The sequence below is a fragment of the Atheta coriaria genome, unplaced genomic scaffold, assembly GCF_025399875.1.
Source record: "Atheta coriaria isolate IRGN ID8LTWV9N9 unplaced genomic scaffold, Caltech_Dcor_3.1 hic_scaffold_10_pilon, whole genome shotgun sequence".
In the NCBI taxonomy this organism is placed as follows: Eukaryota; Metazoa; Arthropoda; class Insecta; order Coleoptera; family Staphylinidae; genus Dalotia; species Dalotia coriaria.
In genome coordinates, this window is record NW_027045452.1 from 3,633,633 (window position 1) to 3,654,021 (window position 20,389).

Sequence of the window (20,389 nt, forward strand, 5' to 3'; positions counted from 1 at the left end):
AAAAATCATAAACTATAGGTTAAAAACAAGTAATTCAATGTAATAATAGATTCTAAATTGTTTAAATTGATTAAATATGCGATATGTTAATATTTGAGGTTAGTTTACTTTCAAAATATATATTTTTTTTAATTTTTATGCTTTCATAGCGACTATAGGCAACATACCATACTTATCTTGTCAAAAAAACTAACACGGTCTACGATTATCTTTATAGTATTGTAACACGTGTGTTAATTAATACTTAATTGTTTTAACTGCGTTTTTAATGAGTGTTTGATACAAAACTCACCAAAATATCAACATAAAAAATATCTTTACCAAGCCATAATCATAACAACACGTTAAGGTGTCTTGTTGTCACAGAACACGTGTGCCATTAATGATTAATTAACTTTTAATTTAAAATAGAAACTCGAATGCTTTTATTTCATACGCCAATTCGATTAAGACCACTTACGGACACAATTTTGGTGAAATGAAGACTTTTAATACATGCGAAAGTTATCAACGCAAATCTAAAAGGTAAAATGTAATTATAATTGTAATTAGAATCGAATGTAATGTTTTTCAAAGTGCGAAGCAATCGGAGTGGATTTGGTTTATGAGTGTGGCAGTGTGGTGAAAATCGAGATCGAAATCAAATTCATGGACCAGTTAATATTTAGATTATTGTTGTGTTTTCGTCAGTTGAAGCAAAATTAGAGTTTACCATATATGAAATTTCTATGTTAATGATAATTAAACGTAGAAAGAAAGAAGTTTAATGAATATATCTATTACTCGGTACATTTAATTTAATTCTAAAACTAAAACTCATTTTTTATTACTTTAGATTCGTATTCTATTGCTATGAAATGGATTCCGTGCATATTAAATGCAATTATTTTATTTTTATGAATATTTATATTTATTTAAATTGAAAAATCCGAGTATATATTTTGTTAAATGATTTTATATTGAAATTTTATATTTGCCTGCATATTGTTCAATTAAAATAATTGAATTTTAAAATATTGACTATGGTTATCTATTTTAGGTCATAGGCAACCAGAAGAACAAACAAATTGATTAATCAGAGTTTTATTTTTATACTAGCTTTAACCCGCGGATCCGATCGCGAATATCTAAAATAATGAAGTTGCTTCCGTACGCGTCTGTAGTCACAGAAGAAGTAACAATGAAGTAGAATGGCGGGAAGTTTAAAATGGCTGAAAGTATAGTCTATGGAAGTATAGTGTACAATCTCCATAGTGTAGTCAATTGGATTTGATGTTGACGTAGCTGTCGGTAATACAGTGTGATGGTACTATAGTACTTAGGTTTGAGCTTCATTGCTGGAATGCTAGATGGCGTTAAAGTAGTCAAATAGCCAGATGCAGAGGTATTATTGGCTAAACAATTTCTTTATTTTATTTAAAAAATTATTTTTTTTATTAAATAAAAAGTAGCCTATAACCATTCGGGGACCACTAAGAATATGTGTTCAAATTTTCATGATGATCGGTTAAGTAGTTTTTGCGTAAAAGTGTAACAAACATCAGGACTTTTGCATTTATAATATTAGTAGGGATTGTTACCTATTTTCAGTTCATAGGCAACCAGAAGAACAAACAAATTGATTAATCAGAGTTTTATTTTTATATTTCAGGGGGAAATACAAATAATAACCAAATTGTGTTGCTATGGTAACGAATAACAGACATATTATTAATAGTTATTTTCTACAATTTTAAAAACAAATGATGCTGCCGATTATGAAAAATTTGAAGGTTATTATAAATTAAGTAGGCAATCAAACCTGCATTTACTGAAGAGTTAAAAACGAAAGTGACATTGAAAGTGCGCCGCATGCTTTCAATTATTATTTGCCACCCAAATAAACCTTCAACTTACATTATTCTGGTTCATTATTTTTGTTTACATTAACTTTTTATTTTTTATAATTCAATAATTTCATTAATAACAAAAAGATTTATGTGTATAATATTAATTTCCATATTTAATGCAATTTCTATGCACTTCTTTGTTGAAATAAAAAAATATCTTATGTTTTTATAAACGCCGATCATGGTGATCATGTTCGCGCAAAGTCACACACGTCGTCGTGTTGCGCAGCCGCCGGAGTGCATTGTGGTGCCGACCCACTGACCGATATTTTCGCATCAAAAGCGCGCGACGCCGACGCAAATGCTGCGATCATCCCTTATAATTCATCACGCCGCCATCGCACCAGGTTTATTTTTACGCGCCGCACTCGCCGCCACCAAAAACCCAACCGCCCACGAAAAGATTACGGAAAAGTGCGGTCTAAACGTGAATATCTCAAGTGTTTGCGTGTTTTTGCCCAAATATGGCTAAACAAGTTCACTTTTTCACTTTGGTAACACCGCGCTGCGATTTATCTAGAGTTTATAGAGACGGTTTTTTATTTGTGGTTTTCATGGACATGTGCAATAAAACAAAATCTGGTTTAAAGGTTTTTTCGTAAGTAGCAGAGATTAATTTATGATTTTTTGTTAAGTAGAGTTATTAAGTAGAGTAATTATTATAATTTTAAGTCAGCAATTCAAAAGAAATGAATATTATTACGTGAATATTCAAAAAAAGTTTAAAAAAAGTTTTTTTTAAAATTTTTTTTGCTAATTTTTGATTTTTTCTCATCAAAATTTACCTAAACTCAAAATATAATTTATATAAGATGGGTGGTACAAAAATCTTTTAAAAAATGATGTACATTATTCAACAACGTAAACAAAAAACGTTTATGTACATAAATAAATTGTTTATAAAATTTATGAATGATTTGATTAAGTTTTTCTGATATTTTTTGAGCTGACATTATTTATGATACATTTTAAAAACTTATGTTTCCCAAATATTTCGTTACTTTCATTAACAGGACGATAAAAATCCAAAAAAATAATCTAAGAATACGTTAAAAGAAACTAGCACGTTCTGAGATCGTTCCGCCCGCGTTTTCCGTCTGTTTTGCAACAGAAATCGTATTCTTACACGAAATAGAAATGGAAATGGCGCGGCGTGAAAAAGAAAAATGTTGGGAATCGCCCGCATGCTGCTAATCCCGTCCCGCATGCGTAGTGATCGACGGGCGCGTCGAAGGGGAATCGAGCTCGGCGATGGTGGGGCGGCGGGCTGCGGCCGACTGTCGGCGTCGCGACGCCTGTAGCTGAGAGGATACCAGCAGCTTCTGTTCGCGAACGGCCACAGGTAGGTGATGCGTGCTCGTTTTTCCGTCAAATAACTTTCATTTTTCAAATCTGTGTCTGTCTGTTGTGAAACAAAATTCGCCAGCCATCTAACCAGCTCTTCTGCAAAAAACTACCACAAACGCTAATGCTGCAAACATTTCATAGCAGCTTATATTAAACTGCGAAATAATCCAAAATGTTTTTAATGCTAAGCTTGACATCTGAATGATTTTTGTTTGTTTTTCTATTGTTGTTGATGTTGTTAATTTTTTCGTTGTTGAGTTTTATTGGGTTTCGATTACGTTACGATATATGGGTCGGTTAAATTTAAGAAAGGCGCCACCTACGCGCGTTGGTGGTGCGCATGCGCGGTTGCATCAGCTCACGCTCGGGCGAGGAAGGCACACTTGATACGCGCGCACGCGAACGCCGGCAGGAATGTCGGGCCGGTCGTTCGGGCTAAAACAGGAGCGGGCTATTTCGGGCGACAAGCTGTACCACGATCATGTACACACATTCAAAACTTCCCACATTCTCAACTATTCTATATCTCAACAGATGTTTTTATTCTGGAAAAAATTCGAAATTAATTTTAATAAAATAAAACTTTCACGCTCACCACCAAAATAATTATAAATAAATAATCCAGAAATATTTAAAATTTTCATCTAAATTTAGCCCAAAACAAACAAATCCGTCGGTTTGCCAGTTTTCGAGTTTGCAGAAATGAAAATAGCGTAGACATTAGGTTAAATTTAGCACAGCGTTTATTTCGTAATAAACTCTGGTAAATGATTTGATCATAATATTTACGTGGTATTAGTGATTAACCTGAATTGAATTTGATTGATGTGGTTGCAGCTATCGTGTTTTTCTTGTGAGAGTCCGAAAAGAACCAAAAAGCCAGCACCATGGACGCGATCAAGAAGAAGATGCAAGCGATGAAGCTTGAGAAGGACAACGCCTCGGACAAGGCCGACGCGATGGAGAACCAGTACAAGGACGCAAACGCGCGTGCTGAAAAGGTCAACGAGGAGGTGCGTGAGTGCCAGAAGAAGCTCAGCCAAGTCGAGGAGGATCTTGCCACCAACAAGCAGAAGCTCGAACAGGGCAACACCAACCTGGACAACAAAGAGAAGGCTTTGACTGCTGTAAGTTGATATAATACTACAACCAAAAAGGTGTAGATTAATGTTTATGAAAATATTTTGGGTTTTAGGCTGAATCTGAAGTTGCTTCCTTGAACCGTAAAGTCCAGCTCATTGAGGAGGACTTGGAAAGGTCCGAGGAGCGTTCCAACACTGCCCAGACCAAGTTGGCTGAAGCCTCCCAAGCTGCCGATGAAGCTTCCCGGTAACCATACAAATACTTTTTTTAAATTCAATAAAAATTTAATTATTTTGATGATTAGTATGTGCCAGGTATTGGAGAACCGTTCCCAACAGGATGAGGCCCGTATGGACCAGCTGACCAACCAACTGAAGGAAGCCAGGATGTTGGCTGAGGATGCCGACAACAAGTCCGATGAAGTCTCCCGCAAGCTGGCCTTCGTTGAAGACGAGTTGGAAGTCGCTGAGGATCGTGTCAAGGGTGGTGATGCCAAGATCATGGAGTTGGAGGAAGAGTTGAAGGTCGTCGGTAACTCCCTCAAGTCTCTGGAGGTCTCCGAAGAGAAGGCCAATCAAAGAGTCGAGGAATTCAAGAAGCAGTTGAAGACCCTCACTGTCAAGTTGAAGGAAGCCGAGGCTCGTGCCGAATTCGCCGAGAAGACCGTCAAGAAGCTCCAGAAGGAAGTCGACAGGCTGGAAGGTAAAACCCAACCAACTAAAATTGCTAAACCAGTTTCCTTTTACAGCAAAACCGGGGATTTTGCATATTCTGAATGCTTATTAACAAATGCTTTGATACTTGCTAATTCCAGATGCTATTCTGCGCGAAAAGGGCAAAACCGAAAGCATCGTCACAGATATGGATAAGACATTAGTCGAAATGTCTTCGCAGAGCAACAAGTAGAAGCCCCGCTAACACAACCTTACCTAACCTCAATGTTTTGTCAGAAAATATAGTTAAACACGCTTTAGCTTCAATATCAATACTCTCTCTCTTCTAGAACACTTAGTACTTTGCACATGTATATTATTAACGCATGCTTTGATTTTGCTTTGCTTCTTGCAGATTGGATTTTTCGAGAAAAGTCCAAATATGATGCCATCGTTACCGATATCGAGAAAACTTTTGTCGAAATGTCTTCAAAGAGCCAAAAGTAGAAGCTAACATAAGCTAACAATCATATACATCGCAAAATAGCATTAGTTACTAATTTTGGCATCGTTTACAACATTTTCATCAATAATTAACAAATGCTTAGATGTTGTTTGCTAATTCCAGATGGAATTCTGCGTGAAAAAGCCAAATACGAAGGCATCGTCACAGACATCGACAAGACATTCGTCGAAATGTCTTCGCAGAGCAAAAACTAGCAGCTAACCTAACCTAACATCTACTCTATTCATTTTCTTAATTTTATTATCGTAATTAACATAATACTTGTGAAATTAAGCAATTACAAGTCAATTTGCTGCTTGACTAATGAAAAACACGTGCTAAAACACATTTTCCAAAAAAAACGCGCAAATAATGAAAATTTACTACATACTAACACAAACATATCGAACATACAATGTGTTTTCAGTCAAAAATGAAAAATAATTTTTTCCAAGATTCCAGTTTAATCCTTTGACCTTTTGTATGCTACAAACCGTAATTTCCACTTAATGTGAAACCAAACCCCACAAACGCCTTCAATGTCATAATTTTCATAATTTTACATTTTCCGCTTCGCTCTGTTCATCTAACGCCTCACTTCTAACGCTTCTTAGCTTCTCGCCTGCCTGCTTGCTAAATTTAAGCCCTAGTGTGCTTAAAAGCAACCCACGCCTAATTAAGCTCCTAACCGCTGCCACCGCCGTCGATCTTTGCAATCTTAACGATCTTAACGACCGCAAGGTAAAACACGCTCAATGTGGTGCTGCTAACATTATTTTATCTTGACGACCCGTCACATTATGTCACTCTGGTATTAATTCTCAAGGTGTTGATGAATTTCAGACGAACTTGGTATCAACAAGGACAGGTACAAGTCCTTGGCCGACGAGATGGACTCCACCTTCGCCGAGTTGGCCGGATATTAAATCAATCCATCGCTTTCATCACCAACATCTACAAACATCCGAAAACTTCCAGATCGAGATGAGAGATGTTCGCGCACAGTTTGTCATCGCTGTTTTGTTAATGTAATAATAATACCTACGATCATCTGCGTCACTTAAGTTTGGCACATCACATCAATCATTGTTGCTTTTTGAAATAAATCACGATGCGCAACATGCTGAACCATATCACGTTCAACTTTTACTTTGTACAATAAATTATTGACTAAATGCAGCAGTGAGAATGATGACAAATTTTGATTCTCTTCAACAACCTTATGTTACAATCAATACACACACACACAAAACGCATATACTTACGGTTAAAGTACTCATCGTTAAATTATTATTATTATTATTACTGTAAAACTATTGTAATTATGATTATTTTAATAACTTATAACGCTGGTAATTATAATTTCTAATAATAATGTTGGCAACGTGTGTTTTCTTTTCGTTTTCATTTACAATTCAACATATTTTACTAAAACAGATGATTGAACAGGATATGCAACCAACAATACACGTGAATTAAACACCCAATACCAACATATTAATCATTTAAGTATTAAATTCATATTAAAGTTAAAATGCAAACGTTTGGTGTATGTATGGTTGCCTATAGTGCGTGACTTTTCAATACTTGATACTCGATACCTAATCAAGTAATTAGTCGTGTCAAACACAATGAAACAAATATTGACATCCGTATTATATAAATATGACGTCAATGATTCCACGTGAGATTTATGCAAGACGCAGTAAAGCTGTAAATGTGGCCTGTTTCAGGATATTCTATTTTCGACTTTGATTGAATGTGCTTGTCCTGTTCGTCTACATGGATTTGTTGCTTGTTGCGCATTTGCATACTCAGAGCGGATTTATATTGAAAGGCGATTCGATTCGTTTCCATGTTGAGCGTGGACATAATACTCAATACTTGCACCCTTCGGCGCTGCCACCATCGCTCGTTCCGCCACCATCGCTCCGCTGATGGCGGATCAGTTTACGAGATTTTCGTTCGCAACATTTTCCGCATTGTACTCGTCCATCATTTCAATATCGGCTTTTTTGACGCGGGTATACAAAGTGTCACAAATTGTTTTCAAACAGAAAATTAATAAATATAATTTAATTTTAATAAATTTAATTAAAAATAATTTTTTTTTAAATTTTTTTATTTTAGGTTTATTTATTATTCACGGTTATGTTTTTAATAATATCAACAGAAATACTCCGCGGGACTTCAACCCGCAACCCACACAACCTTCGCTTCGATGGCAACGAATGCAATTCGACTATATAGGTGACGTCACGCCGCTCCGCGCTCTTCACCACCGAGAACCATCATGCGCGCTTGCGCCCCCCGCGCACATATTGATTGCGATGGTGGAGGCAGGGTTGGCGGCGCCGACACAACAAGCGTCGTCGAAGCGCACACGAGCCAGTCTTCTGCGCCGTCGATCGCGCGTTCGGATTGTGTTTTCCTCCAAAAAAAATCATTCAACTTAAAATTAACACCATATTATTTCCGCGCTACGGGTTAAGCGGTGGTTAGTTCGCGAGTTAACACACACATCGTTGAAATTTTCCGGCTGTACATTGTCTGTACATTCACTCTCGATTGGAAACGCCGTTTTTGGTTAGACGTTTTGGTTGGCGAGTCGCAGCTCAAGGCGCGCCATGTCGCAGGACGGGCCAGAGATAAAAGCCCTTGACAGGGGTGAGTTTTACATTTATTCATATTCAAATAACACATTTATAAATATTACATTATTATTATAATAGTACTCGTATTTTATTGTTTATTGTGTTGTATTGTATTTTATTGACTGTGTTGTTGACGTGTTGGTAATCGGGAAAACCTATCACAATCACAATAAAAAAAATCAATTCTTGTAATGCTGAATCACACTCACTGTTTTCAGTTGGATTATTTTTGTTGCATACTTTGCTATTTATTACGGCTTTTTAAGCGTAGGAAAAAAGAATAATGATGCAAAAAACTGACATGAGAATACTATTACGAGCGAAGACATTTGTTATAAAATAAGACATAAAAGTGCCCAACATTGTTTTCTACTCCAGTAAATAGAACCCATGTTTTAGGACTTTCAACATACATTTTTTGCTCTTATCAAAGCAGTACGTGTTAAATACTGCAAAAAATGTATTTCAATTTTTATCCTATCAACACGTATACCAATAATGAGCAAAACAAAAACTTTAATCAAGTATTTTAATACTTATTTTCTTATATATTAACAAAAATTCAACAAAAACGGCATAATTTTGACTAAAATGTCACTTTTTCAAAGAAATAATGATTTACACCCACTTTTTCTAGGAAATTCATAGAATTTTATCGATTTTACGTTTTCTTTAAATTAAAATTCTAAAATTTAATAATAGTGATACTAATTAAAGGCGACATGATGAACTGCATTATTTTAAAGCATCCATTACCTTATTACTGCTACATTTTCGCCTGTCGCGTTTCATCTCATCAGCTCTTGAAACTCATGATGTTGAGTTGAGTTGATGTTCGAGTCTGGCTCGCGTCCGTCATTATTAATTATTCAACTCGCGTCCGCTCGGCCATTTTGTACCTTATGGAAATTCCCGTCTAAAAATTTAAATCATCAAATCTAATCTATTGAAGCAAAATAAAGTTTACCTTATTGGAATTGTGTTTCATGTTATTCTGCTCAGTTTTCTATTTTTGGACGTGCACCAATAATGTGTTTCTCCAACACGTATAGCAGCCATGTTGGATGTTGTATAGGTACTCACCAGCACCACAATGTTTGTTGTTTTCCCGCTGTTCGGATACTCGTGATGATGATAGTTTCGGCTATGAAACTGTGTTATTCCTATTGAATGACAGCGTCGGAGCAAACTCGAAGTGAAATCCCACGGTGATTCAATACAAAAACAGAAACTAACACCGAGACAATAAAAATCAAGTTCGGAAGCGGACGGCGTCGAAAAATATTATTGAAGATATATCTTGACATGTGGTAGCCATTTTGTAAGATATAAAAAATTGAAACATGACGAACTAAAATGACACATAATTTTCACTCCGACTTCACTTACTTACGGTGTACGCCTGGGAGAAGTTTTCCGGATGAGTCACTAACGTTGTATACGTCGATATCACGTCCGGTGTTCTCATAACTCATGTTCTTATCCATGCTGTGTGGAGGCGTGAGAAATTCGGGTCACAATTGGTAAACATACCGACAGTATACAATAAACAAGTATCTAATCACTTTATAAAAATTAACTTCAAATTTTATTGTATTTTTGTGGTTATGTAAGTTTTGTACATTTGGTTGCCTATATTAAATTTATCTGCACTAAAATTACTAGACTTCATCATGATGATAATACAGGTGTAAGTATTTGCATTAATGTGGGTGGTGGTGGTAAAATTGGACTTCAAGAGAAAAAATTGTACATAATCTCAAGTTACATCTAAGTATATTAATAAAATATGACGAATGACTTTATTAAAGTAAGAAATTAGTTATGGTATGAATGTTTTTGATATAATTCAGGGTGGAATCCATACTTTTAGATTCAATTTCAAATTAAATGCATCTCGGGCTTAATTGAGTGCTGTGATTTATGTATCTTGGAGGTTTGCGATACGCTGACATTTAGTAGGAAAGGTCTTTCAGCAATTTCATTTCATTTCTCCAATTCTAGAGAAACCGGAAACTCGTGGCGCATTGATCAGAGGCGGTAGACACGCGCAGAAATGTATACGCGTACTGCATTACAAAAACTAGTTTTCTATTTTATAATATGGCATGCTGAAAGAACCTTAGAAGTACGAGTTACTAAAATCAAGTTTCCGCTTCCAATTGATAGCAAATTCAATAAAACTTGACTTATATTTTGCTACATTCACTTTTAAAACGGGGTTTTCACTGTTTTGAGACACAAAAAGTAGTATTTTGGCTAAGGCCATGACTAAAGTACTTTAGTCACGGGTTTTAGTCACGATGGAATGTTTACGCCAGCGCATTTGTCTACAGTGCAGCACAAGACCATCTTAAATGCCACGCGCCATCTTAAATTCCAATCTGCATATTTTTAGATAGTTATTGCGTTTTTCTCCAAAGGGAATTCATTTCGCATTGAACCAATGTGAAAAATATGAGATTATGTTGAAAGCTGAAATAGGTGGGAATCGTGATCAGGGCATCATCACCGGAAGGGAAACGCGTGTCTGTAGACATCTGCAGATTTGACTCGAGTGGTAATTCAATTCCGGGCACGCGTATACGAAGAGAACCGCCACGTCGTGTTCATTTACATGCAAAGCGAACTCGACGAAAGGAAAAAAAAACATACAAAAATGCAAAAACAGACTGAAGAGCAAAAAATTCCAGGCGGGTTTTTGCTCAGTAATAATTTACATTTTTGCATTATTAATGATTCAAAATGTGTAATTGACTCCATAATTTTCTATTATAATGATTGTAACAATTTTTATATTATATAAATGTGCATTCTGTAGTTTTGAATTTTGTCAATTATGCTCAGTAGTTTGCGATTTTGTTCTTTGATACCTGTGTACAAAAAACAGTTCAAAGGAATACGCTCTTCAGTTTTCTATTGGTCTCGCTTTGCCTTTGTACTATTCTGTTACGAAGAGTAAAACCTTTTGCGTTCAGTCTTATACGTCGGGATGAATCTCGGTTATCTTTTGATTTTCGTTTCCCTTCGCAACAACTATGTGTGTCTATGTGTTTATGTAGATTATTTACAGCGTTCGCAAATGTCACGTTTGTCACGGGTCCCGCGAGGACAGAATTTCAACATACCCAAGCACATCATTGTTTATAATTAATAATAATAATAATAATAAGTAATATATATGCAAATTTATTGTAAACAAAGTCAAAGAAAATCAACTTTCATCGCTTTATTATCCTTGAATAAGATCGTAAAATAATCTTTTTATGCGCATGCGCAAACCCTACCCCATGACTAAACCCCGTGACTAAAGTATTTTACTTTAGTCATGTTTTCTTTTGTCCGTGTTTATAAAAAGTTTATCATGTACGAGTATGAACATGAAATTAAATGTAAATCGCGGTAACATTGTTACTGTGTTAGAAAATTAGACGAAAAAAGTTGTAAAGCAATTTCAACTCTTAATTACAAATTTAATTATCTATCGTCTCGTGTCTTCTGGAGATGTACCGCTTGACGACGTTCAGTCAACGTTCAGTCCCACGCCAAAACTGAGCTTCGCTGCCAGCAAATCGAATTATTCGAATTTCCTCGCCCGCCCATGATCTTAACTCGCTGCCAGAATGTAATTACATACACTATGCTGCACTACAATCAAATTAAACTTCAAGTGACACTTTGTATAGTTACTAATCTCATGTTGTCCGTGTCTGTACAAGATTCAATCGCCACAAAGCTTTGATTTAATTGTCTACTCGTACAAAACAAACATACAACACCAGCGGCCATTTTGTATCCTTGATTCATATCTCATTTTATCTTTGGCTGCGAATTCAATCTCCAGGGGTGTTGAACAAACAATAATCAAGAGGAAAATCAATTCAACCCACATTCAACTTTCTAATTGGGTAATCGGTAAATGAATTAGTTGATTGTTACATCTTGAGTGCAGATTAATGATCAGGGCAATAGCCAAAGCAAACTCGGTGAAATTACAACATAATAGCGCGGCATTATTGATACACTCTGACGTAGATAAACGAAAACAAGCGGCAATCAACTGTTGAGTAGTAAAACAAAACAACAACAAACAGAGTAATCAACAAGTTACCTACTACTTGTTGTTGAGTGTATATCGCTTTATAAGTAAATGTTGGATAACTCGTACATTTGTGCTAATTAATTGTAGAATACTTCTAATGGTGCTTTAAGTACCAATAATTGTGCAATGGGATTAGATTTAGGAGAAAGTTTTACATAAAATAATTTGTTCCTAGAGGTGAATAATGAAATAAATAGTTGTCGGTAATATATCTCAGTAAATACTTCATAGATGGCGCTGAGACGCATTTTTTGCAATCATTTCAACTTTTTAATTACAATTTTTCTATTTTTCTTGTTTTTAGACACAAAAAATGGTACTTTATACACGACCGTGACTAAAGTACTTTAGTCACAGGTTTTAGTCACGTCTTTTAATTTTAATCACATATTAAAATAAAAACTGATGTTTCTGGCATTTTTTAACTTTAGAATGCAAATATTAAACGATTTTCCCATTTTTATTCATGAAATCCTGCTTTAAAGTACATGGAAATTCAAGTACTCTATAGAAACCAAAGCTGAAAACAAGTTGTTAATAAATTAAGAGAAAATTAACGTTTTGAATGTTTTCACACAAAGTCAACTCGACAAGAATAAAATACCAAAGTTTTAACATGATTTACCAAGTCGCCTTTATTCCCTCACCTTGTGACTTTTGTTTCTAAAGAAAAGAAGCCGTACTTTTCAACAAAAAGCCTGTAATGTTGTTATGATTGCCATTGTGTGGCAGGCAGGACTTTCAAACTTTAAACAGGACTTTATAAACGTTGTTTGAACATCGAACGACAAACTTTCACCGATAACTAAAGTTTCGCAGGGTTGTTAAAACAAAAAATGTTAATTTGGGTTTTGAATGTGGGTGTAGGACGCAGGATAAAATTGGGTAAAAAAAGGAACCCGCCATTGATTAGGCAAACATTTTTTATACAACTTTTCAGTTAATTGGATTGTATAACAAAGTTGAATATAAATTCAAATGGAATTTTGTTTCTGTTGAAATCGATAAATTAAACATGGCATAACAATGTTGTATTAAATTTATCCTTGAATATTTCACCCCCAGGAACCAGGAGGCAATAATTGAGGCATACGAATTAAATAATTAAAATTTGAGATTTTTCACCTTATTACACACATAGTTTATCGATAAGGCCGCGTCGAGTAGCACGCAGGCAAACATAATTACGTTTTGCACCCTCCACCCGTTTTACACACGCCAACACGCGTATATATACAGTGTGTTCCTAAAAAAATAAATTTTTAATCATTTTTAGTCGATTGTTACTGAAATAAATTATTAAATTAATTAATTAATGTTTTCAGTGAATCCCTCGACGGTAATTGCACTATGTTTGGCCGGAGCTGTCTTCGGGGTGTGCATGGTAGCGGCAACGTGCTTCTGTTATCGCCGCCGTCGGGCGGCGAACGGTAAGCGGCAGGGCCCTGAACAACCCTTGGCATTTCACTCGCATCGCCGCCCAACGGCCGTCAAGAGTCCGGCGGGTGCCAGTTCTCACTACCTTAAGAAGAGTCCATCTCCGACTGGTCCAGGACGTTCTCCACCTGGTGTAAGTAACTTTAGACTAAATTTCATTGTATACACTACACAATGTTGTAAATATTCCAAGAGCTGCATTTTAATATGATCTATGGCAGCATATTAAACTTTAACTCCAGTTTTATGACCGCTTCCGTTCGTGACGACTGCAACGAAAGCAGTTTTACTTCGCGTGCTGTTTGAAAGGTCGTCAGGTTATGACCAATTTTTATGCGCAGATGTCTGGGCACAACACGCCCAGTCCAACCGGGAATATGCCCGGCGCATTGGAGGCGGGTGTCAACAGTCATATGGACCAGGTGAGCCAGGTGAACCACCTCCCGGTACAGAAGGATATTGTTTTCACCACTGAAACCGAGCTGCAATCTCCAAATCGTGAGGAAGTCGAAACAAACGAGAAAAACACGGCGCAAAGTGCAAGTTATCTTGGACAATTGGTCTTTAAATTGAGGTTAGTTAACCTAACTTTAATTCTGTGTACATTTTAATACTATTTTTAATAATTTTGATTATTCAGGTACAAAACGGATAAAAATGCTTTGATTGTTTCCGTCGTGCGTTGTCGTGACTTACCAGCGAAGGATCCGAACTTGGGATCAAGTGATCCCTATGTCAAACTGCAATTGCTTCCGGATAAGCAGCACAAAGTGAAGACTCGCGTCCTGCGCAAGACCAGAAACCCTGTCTACGATGAAGATTTTACTTTTTACGGGCTCAACTTCAATCAGCTCCCGGGTATTACTCTGCACTTTGTTGTGTTGAGTTTCGATCGATACTCTCGTGATGATATTATCGGCGAGGTGTTCTGTGCTTTGAATACCGTGGATTTATCGCAGGCAGAGAAACAGCAGACGGCTTTGTGTCGAGAGATTCAACCACGTAGTTTGAAGGTATTAGTTTTTTTCTTCTGAAAATGATGATGTATTAATTTTTGGGTGTTTTATTATAGATTAAAAGTCAAGGTCGAGGAGAACTCTTGGTTTCTCTTTGTTGGCAACCAGCGGCCACTCGACTTACTGTTGTAGTGTTGAAGGCTCGTAATCTTCCTAAAATGGACGTCACTGGTTTGGCTGATCCGTACGTTAAGATCTACTTGCTTTACAATGGTCAGCGTATTGCCAAAAAGAAGACTCACGTGAAGAAGCGTACGCTTAGTCCAGTCTTCAATGAAAGCTTTGTTTTTGACATCCCTGCCAACGGCGAGGGATCTTTGGAACAAGTCAGTTTGGAGTTTTTGCTGTTGGATTGGGATAGAGTAACTAAGAATGAGGTAGGCAACTTATTCTACACTAATTATTACAAATAATGCATTTAATAAATTGACTGATTTTAAGGTTATTGGAAGGTTGGATTTGGGTGGATCTAAATGCACTGGCTCAGCGTTACATCACTGGAACGAAGTGTGCAACTCGCCGCGCCGTCAAATCGCAGACTGGCACAAGCTGCGCGAGTAAACTTGGTTGCCTATTGTGAAAGTACACACACGCGTACAAATCAGTCTAGTTCCCACAAACGCAAACTAACCCCCAAGCCAAAAATATGCATTACCAAATGTGTAGTGTCCTTGTAGTTGTCATCTTGCAACCAAAATGGCCGCCGTTTTAGAGTTTTTAGTGGCCTTTGTAGTCAGTGCTACAGATAGTGCCGGATTTTTAATAGGTGCTTTAGTCATTGTGTTTCACACACTCATAGTGGTAGTAGTCATCAAACGGCCATTTTGTTTTGAATGTCATCGAATCAAAAAAGAGAACATACATTTGCTAAACAACACACAATTATAACCTAGACTGATAATATTATACATTTTACTCAACAACCAATTATTCTATGTATAACCAAAACGTAATGCATCAACTAATATAAAACCTAAAAAAGTATAAAAAACAACAACAAGAAACAAAACTTTCATATTCGTCGAATGTGAATGTGATTGGTTTTCATTAGAATATGCAAAACAAATAAATGTGCTCTGTTAACCCGCAGAAGAAGAAAAAAAACAAAACTTAACCTTAAGATGCTTTATGAAGAAAGTGAAAGAAAATGTACGCCATGTTGGACATACAATAACCTATAAAGAAACAGACAATGAACTTGAAAAAAACATACAAGAATGTTAAAGTTCCAAATGTTGTAATTGAATTGACTTTGACAAACTTGTTCATTTTTAACGAAACGAATACAACGTGCAAGATACTCAGATGAACAGAATTACATTTAGATATTATTACACACTCATACACCCACATTACACACATTGGTAACATGCAACAATTAATAAACTTCTAATGTAGATAGGCAAATAATATGTAATAACAATAGTGTAATAATTGTACGACGCTTATTTCCTCTTCTTGAATGCAGAGATAAAAACGCTCTAAGGTAAAATTACATAAAATCCAAAAATTACAAAATGGCGATGACAAAATCAATTATTTCAACATAATCAGATAAATATTGCAAAAACATGCAAGAATAAAACAATTGAGGATTGATATTTTTGCGAGCGATGTTTTCAATAACAATCAGCATAGTTTTTCGGTTTTGTTTTGGTTGGTACTAAAATGAAACAAAATTAAAGTGTAAAACAAGGGTTTGTGATATAGGCTTAAGCAGTGAGTGGTAGTTAAACTAAAAACCAGTACATTAAACAAATAATGAAAGACACATGGACGAATAAACAATTAGAGCACCTCTTTTGTTCGTACATCAGTTTCTAACAAAACATAAAACATAGTTCTTGTTCCTCGGTCGTTAAAAGTTTAAACTAATGCTCTATGATTATGCTCAGTTTATAAAACTAAGTTTTGTACATAAACAAGTCTTGTAGAATGACACAAAAAGAAAGAACATGGTGGAAACGTAATTATTAGTCAAAGTAGCTTTTAATGATGTAAAATGTAAACGAATCAATGAAACAAATAAGATACAAACACTAACGGTAGTTTGTAGACACTTTAAACAATGCAGAAACAAATAGTTGTATATTTTTTCATCTTAATCTTTAACCCTTTGAATTAAAGCGGACTTTTCCTACGCTTGACGCTATTTTTGAATATGTTGACGTTGCAGACAACAAATCTAAGCTTTATTAGTACTATAAGTTTAATTTATTATTAGTAATATTAAATACTTAAGAAATTATGATATGTAAATGTTAAATATTTTATTTCTATGCGGATTAATGTATGCAACTTAACATGCACTGTTTTTGGTTTATTATTCATTCGGAGGTTTAAATAATTAAGTGATGAATAGTTTTTTGTTGGTGTATTCCTATTAGATTGTTGGATATTTGTTGAATTCGCATACAAACGAAACAAGCAAATGATACACACGTAGACTAATTATCAACTCGATAAAAAAAACTTGTAGTCATTGTAGTGATGCGAGTATTCTGTGACAGGCGCACTTACATTAAAAACAAACACCACATAACTACTCTTACATATATTAACAATAATTACAATTACACACTATTATTATGGAAGCAGTATGTAAATGTATATAATTAATAAATGGTTTCAATGGTTTTCAAATAATTAATTTAGTTATTAACAAGAAACAGGTTTCATGCACGTTTAAGATGCATAAGGTTATAAAAATTCAAATTTTGTGTTAAACTAACCTTTAATTTCAAAAACATTTAGGAAAAAGTATTGGTTTATACTTATAAATATTATAAATGAGAAAACGTATGAGTTTTCGATTGAAAAGTATCGAAAATTGTTCAGATTAGTTGAATATAACCTAGACTTGCTAAATAACATGCAACATGTGTAATTGGTTGCATATATTAAATGAAAATGTCATTTTTGGAGGTTGTTTGACAATATTACTTGACGTTTCTTATTTTAAACACCAAATGGTACAAAATGAGTTAGTTTGTGTGTTAGACACGTATAAAATAATTTTAAACTCATTTCGAAGTTTACAAGCATTTTCTTCAACGAAAAAATGACGGTAAAGTATTGTATTCTTATAGTTTTATTATTATAATATATTTTAACTGAACCTTTAAAAAACTAACAGAAATAGACGATCCAAAATTAAAAAAGGCACCATGAATGTCACGCGTAGTAAGATTTATATATAGGAATATAAATCGTCCTTTGGCGCTTGAGGCAATAGCAATCGCAATCGCACACTCCCAATGTCAATTTGTTTCCGTTTGATGCGTCGCTGTCGCCGTCACTCGCCTTCATTTTCGATAGCTTCGATTCGATTTGATTCGATTTCTTTTATCGTCACGCGCCGGGGTAGAGATAAATAGTAAATAAGTGTTCTGTTCGTTCCACTGCCGACACCACTGTCCAGTCAGCGCGTGCCCGCTCCGAAAGGAGTTTCGACCAAAGCTTCCGTTAACTCGCTCCAATAGATAGACATGAATTAATCAAACATCCGATCGACTAACTAAACGCACCAACACACCAATCATTAATACTGCAGTGAATAATTTTAATGCAAAAAAAAAAGTGCTTAAATAAAGTGTTGGAATTTATTGCTTTGTTATTAAGTAAACAAACGTGTTCCTGGCATACAAATACACTTGAAATATAACTTGGTGGTTTGTTTTAGTTCTGTAATGAACGTTGTGTGGTTGATAGCTTGCCAACGTTCATGAATTCCCATCTCAGGGTGTTATCAAACGTTAAATTAGTGATTTAAAAACTTAAAAATTGAATTTACCAGCAGTGACTATAGGCAACCAACAATACACACTTGAAATAATACTGATTTTATTTTATTGTGTTTATTTAAAGGCTCAGTGTTTATCAGACACTAAAAAGACTGAACACACTAAAGCACCTGGTGTAATAAATGCGACAAAAATATAATCGTTTAAGTTTAGTAGTGTACTTGAGTCTCAGTCGCGTGAATCGCGTTTTCGGCACTACAAAGTTCGCGAACGGTTACAGTGACCGTTACCAAACATCACTCGGCTTGCAGCAGTGCGTATAAATTGTATTATTCGTTATCATCGCACCGAGACAGAGATAATATTTTGTTATTACGGAATACATGATGAACAATACGTGCGTCGACGGAGTTATCTCGTGGATTCAATTGTAATCACGTTTATGTTGTATTCGATTGATTGCGCGTGCATTCTGGAACAGAAAATGAAAGAAAACAGGAAAATTACTAAGCAAGCAAAGTGAATAAATGAAATATAAATAAAAGTGTAAATAAAAAGTGAGCTTGCAACATATTTTATGGAATTATGGAAAATATATCAACAAAAATATTACAAGCAAATTTGTGAAATTAATACATATACAATCAGCAAACAAATGAACAAATTATCTTTATCATTGGAATAGTACAGCACTAGATATTTGATAAACGAGATAAGAAACTGGTAATTGTGGCTTAATCGAGGGTCGCAGAGCACATATTCGACACAATGCACACTTGTTTCACTAATTGAGCGAACTCAACAAGCCATTCAAGTGAATCTAAGTGAATAGAAAAATAAATCAATGACAAAAAAAGTCAATTAATTACATCGTGCTGTTTGCGATAATATTTTGCGTGCAAAATGGTTGATCAACTTGTGTTACCACCGCGTATTTTATTAGAAGTGCCGCAGGAAGAGAGCGAAGGTCCACGGCGCAGGTGCAACAGTTTAAGTAAAGTGCAAGAAGATGAAGAAGTGCAACGAATAACGAAAAAAACGTTCGTTTAGGAAAACTCTGACACGGACATGGAGTAAACGCATGAGTTTCCGGTCTAAAAGTATTGAAATACGTTCAGGTTAGTTGAATACTCGTATAACCTATAGTATAGTCTATGTGAAAGTATAGTCTATGGAAGTATAGTTTACAGTCTCCATAGTGTAGTCAATTGGATTTGATGTTGACGTAGCTGTCGGTAATACAGTGTGATAATACAGTGTGATGGTACTATAGTACTTAGGTTTGAGCTTCATTGCTGGAATGCTAGATGGCGTTAAAGTAGTCAAATAGCCAGATGCAGAGGTATTATTGGCTAAACAATTTCTTTATTTTATTTAAAAAATTATTTTTTTATTAAATAGAAAGTTGCCTATAACCATTCGGGGACCACTAAGAATATGTGTACAAATTTTCATGATGATCGGTTAAGTAGTTTTTGCGTGAAACTGTAACAAACATCAGGACTTTCGCATTTCTAATATTAGTAGGGATTTATTAGCAAAATAACACGCAGCACGTGTAACTGGTTGCATATAATAAATTAAAACATAATTTTGAGATTGTTTAATATTCCTACTTGGTGTTTGTTATTTTAAGCACCGAATGGAAGTCCAGTTAAAACTCCAGATGAACGTCCATCTTCCTCGCCGTTAGATGTCGTTCTACGCGTGCGTGGTAGATCCAGGGAACGTCGTGCTGTATCAGCAGGTCCATTAAATCATGAAACAAACGGAAAAAGACCTGAAAGACCAAACTGCATCAATTTACTCGTGTAAGTATTAATATTTAACTTAAAAAAATAACAAATCTCAACCCAGAGGTTAGATATGCATTGATTACAAGTTGTAAACAAGTAATATTGACTAATTGTATACGCGACCTTGAATTTATCATTCACTATCATTTGCATTCTCGTCTCCT

At 35.4% G+C, this 20,389-nt stretch overlaps 3 protein-coding genes and 1 long non-coding RNA gene across 4 annotated transcripts in view; 3 read left to right on the forward strand and 1 right to left on the reverse strand.

Annotated features, from left to right (window-relative positions):
• The first annotated feature begins 3,091 nt into the window (after positions 1 to 3,091).
• Positions 3,092 to 6,865, forward strand: Tm2 (tropomyosin 2). The gene is made up of 5 exons (XM_065313586.1): positions 3,092 to 3,231; positions 4,074 to 4,363; positions 4,432 to 4,565; positions 4,624 to 5,021; positions 6,321 to 6,865. Exons 2-5 carry the CDS (start codon positions 4,124 to 4,126, stop codon positions 6,401 to 6,403), a joined length of 855 nt encoding a protein of 284 aa, XP_065169658.1. The 5' UTR covers positions 3,092 to 3,231; positions 4,074 to 4,123; the 3' UTR covers positions 6,404 to 6,865.
• Positions 6,866 to 7,838: 973 nt separating this feature from the next.
• Positions 7,839 to 17,332, forward strand: Syt4 (Synaptotagmin 4). Its single transcript, XM_065314225.1, has 6 exons — positions 7,839 to 8,144; positions 13,559 to 13,803; positions 14,012 to 14,244; positions 14,311 to 14,683; positions 14,743 to 15,063; positions 15,128 to 17,332. Exons 1-6 carry the CDS (start codon positions 8,105 to 8,107, stop codon positions 15,245 to 15,247), a joined length of 1,332 nt encoding a protein of 443 aa, XP_065170297.1. The 5' UTR covers positions 7,839 to 8,104; the 3' UTR covers positions 15,248 to 17,332.
• Positions 8,150 to 9,521, reverse strand: LOC135800888 (uncharacterized). Its single transcript, XR_010550233.1, has 3 exons — positions 9,099 to 9,521; positions 8,888 to 9,047; positions 8,150 to 8,286 (listed from the first exon to the last, which is right to left on the reverse strand). It is a non-coding gene; the product is annotated as an uncharacterized lncRNA (long non-coding RNA).
• Positions 17,333 to 18,567: 1,235 nt separating the features above from the next.
• LOC135801214 (GRAM domain-containing protein 2A-like) overlaps positions 18,568 to 20,389 on the forward strand; it is a 33,255-nt gene continuing 31,433 nt past the window's right edge. Inside the window, exons 1-2 of the mRNA XM_065314604.1 lie at positions 18,568 to 19,547; positions 20,066 to 20,240. Coding sequence (XP_065170676.1) covers positions 19,511 to 19,547; positions 20,066 to 20,240 — 212 coding nt within the window. The 5' untranslated portion in view covers positions 18,568 to 19,510. The remainder of the gene's footprint in view (positions 19,548 to 20,065; positions 20,241 to 20,389) is intronic.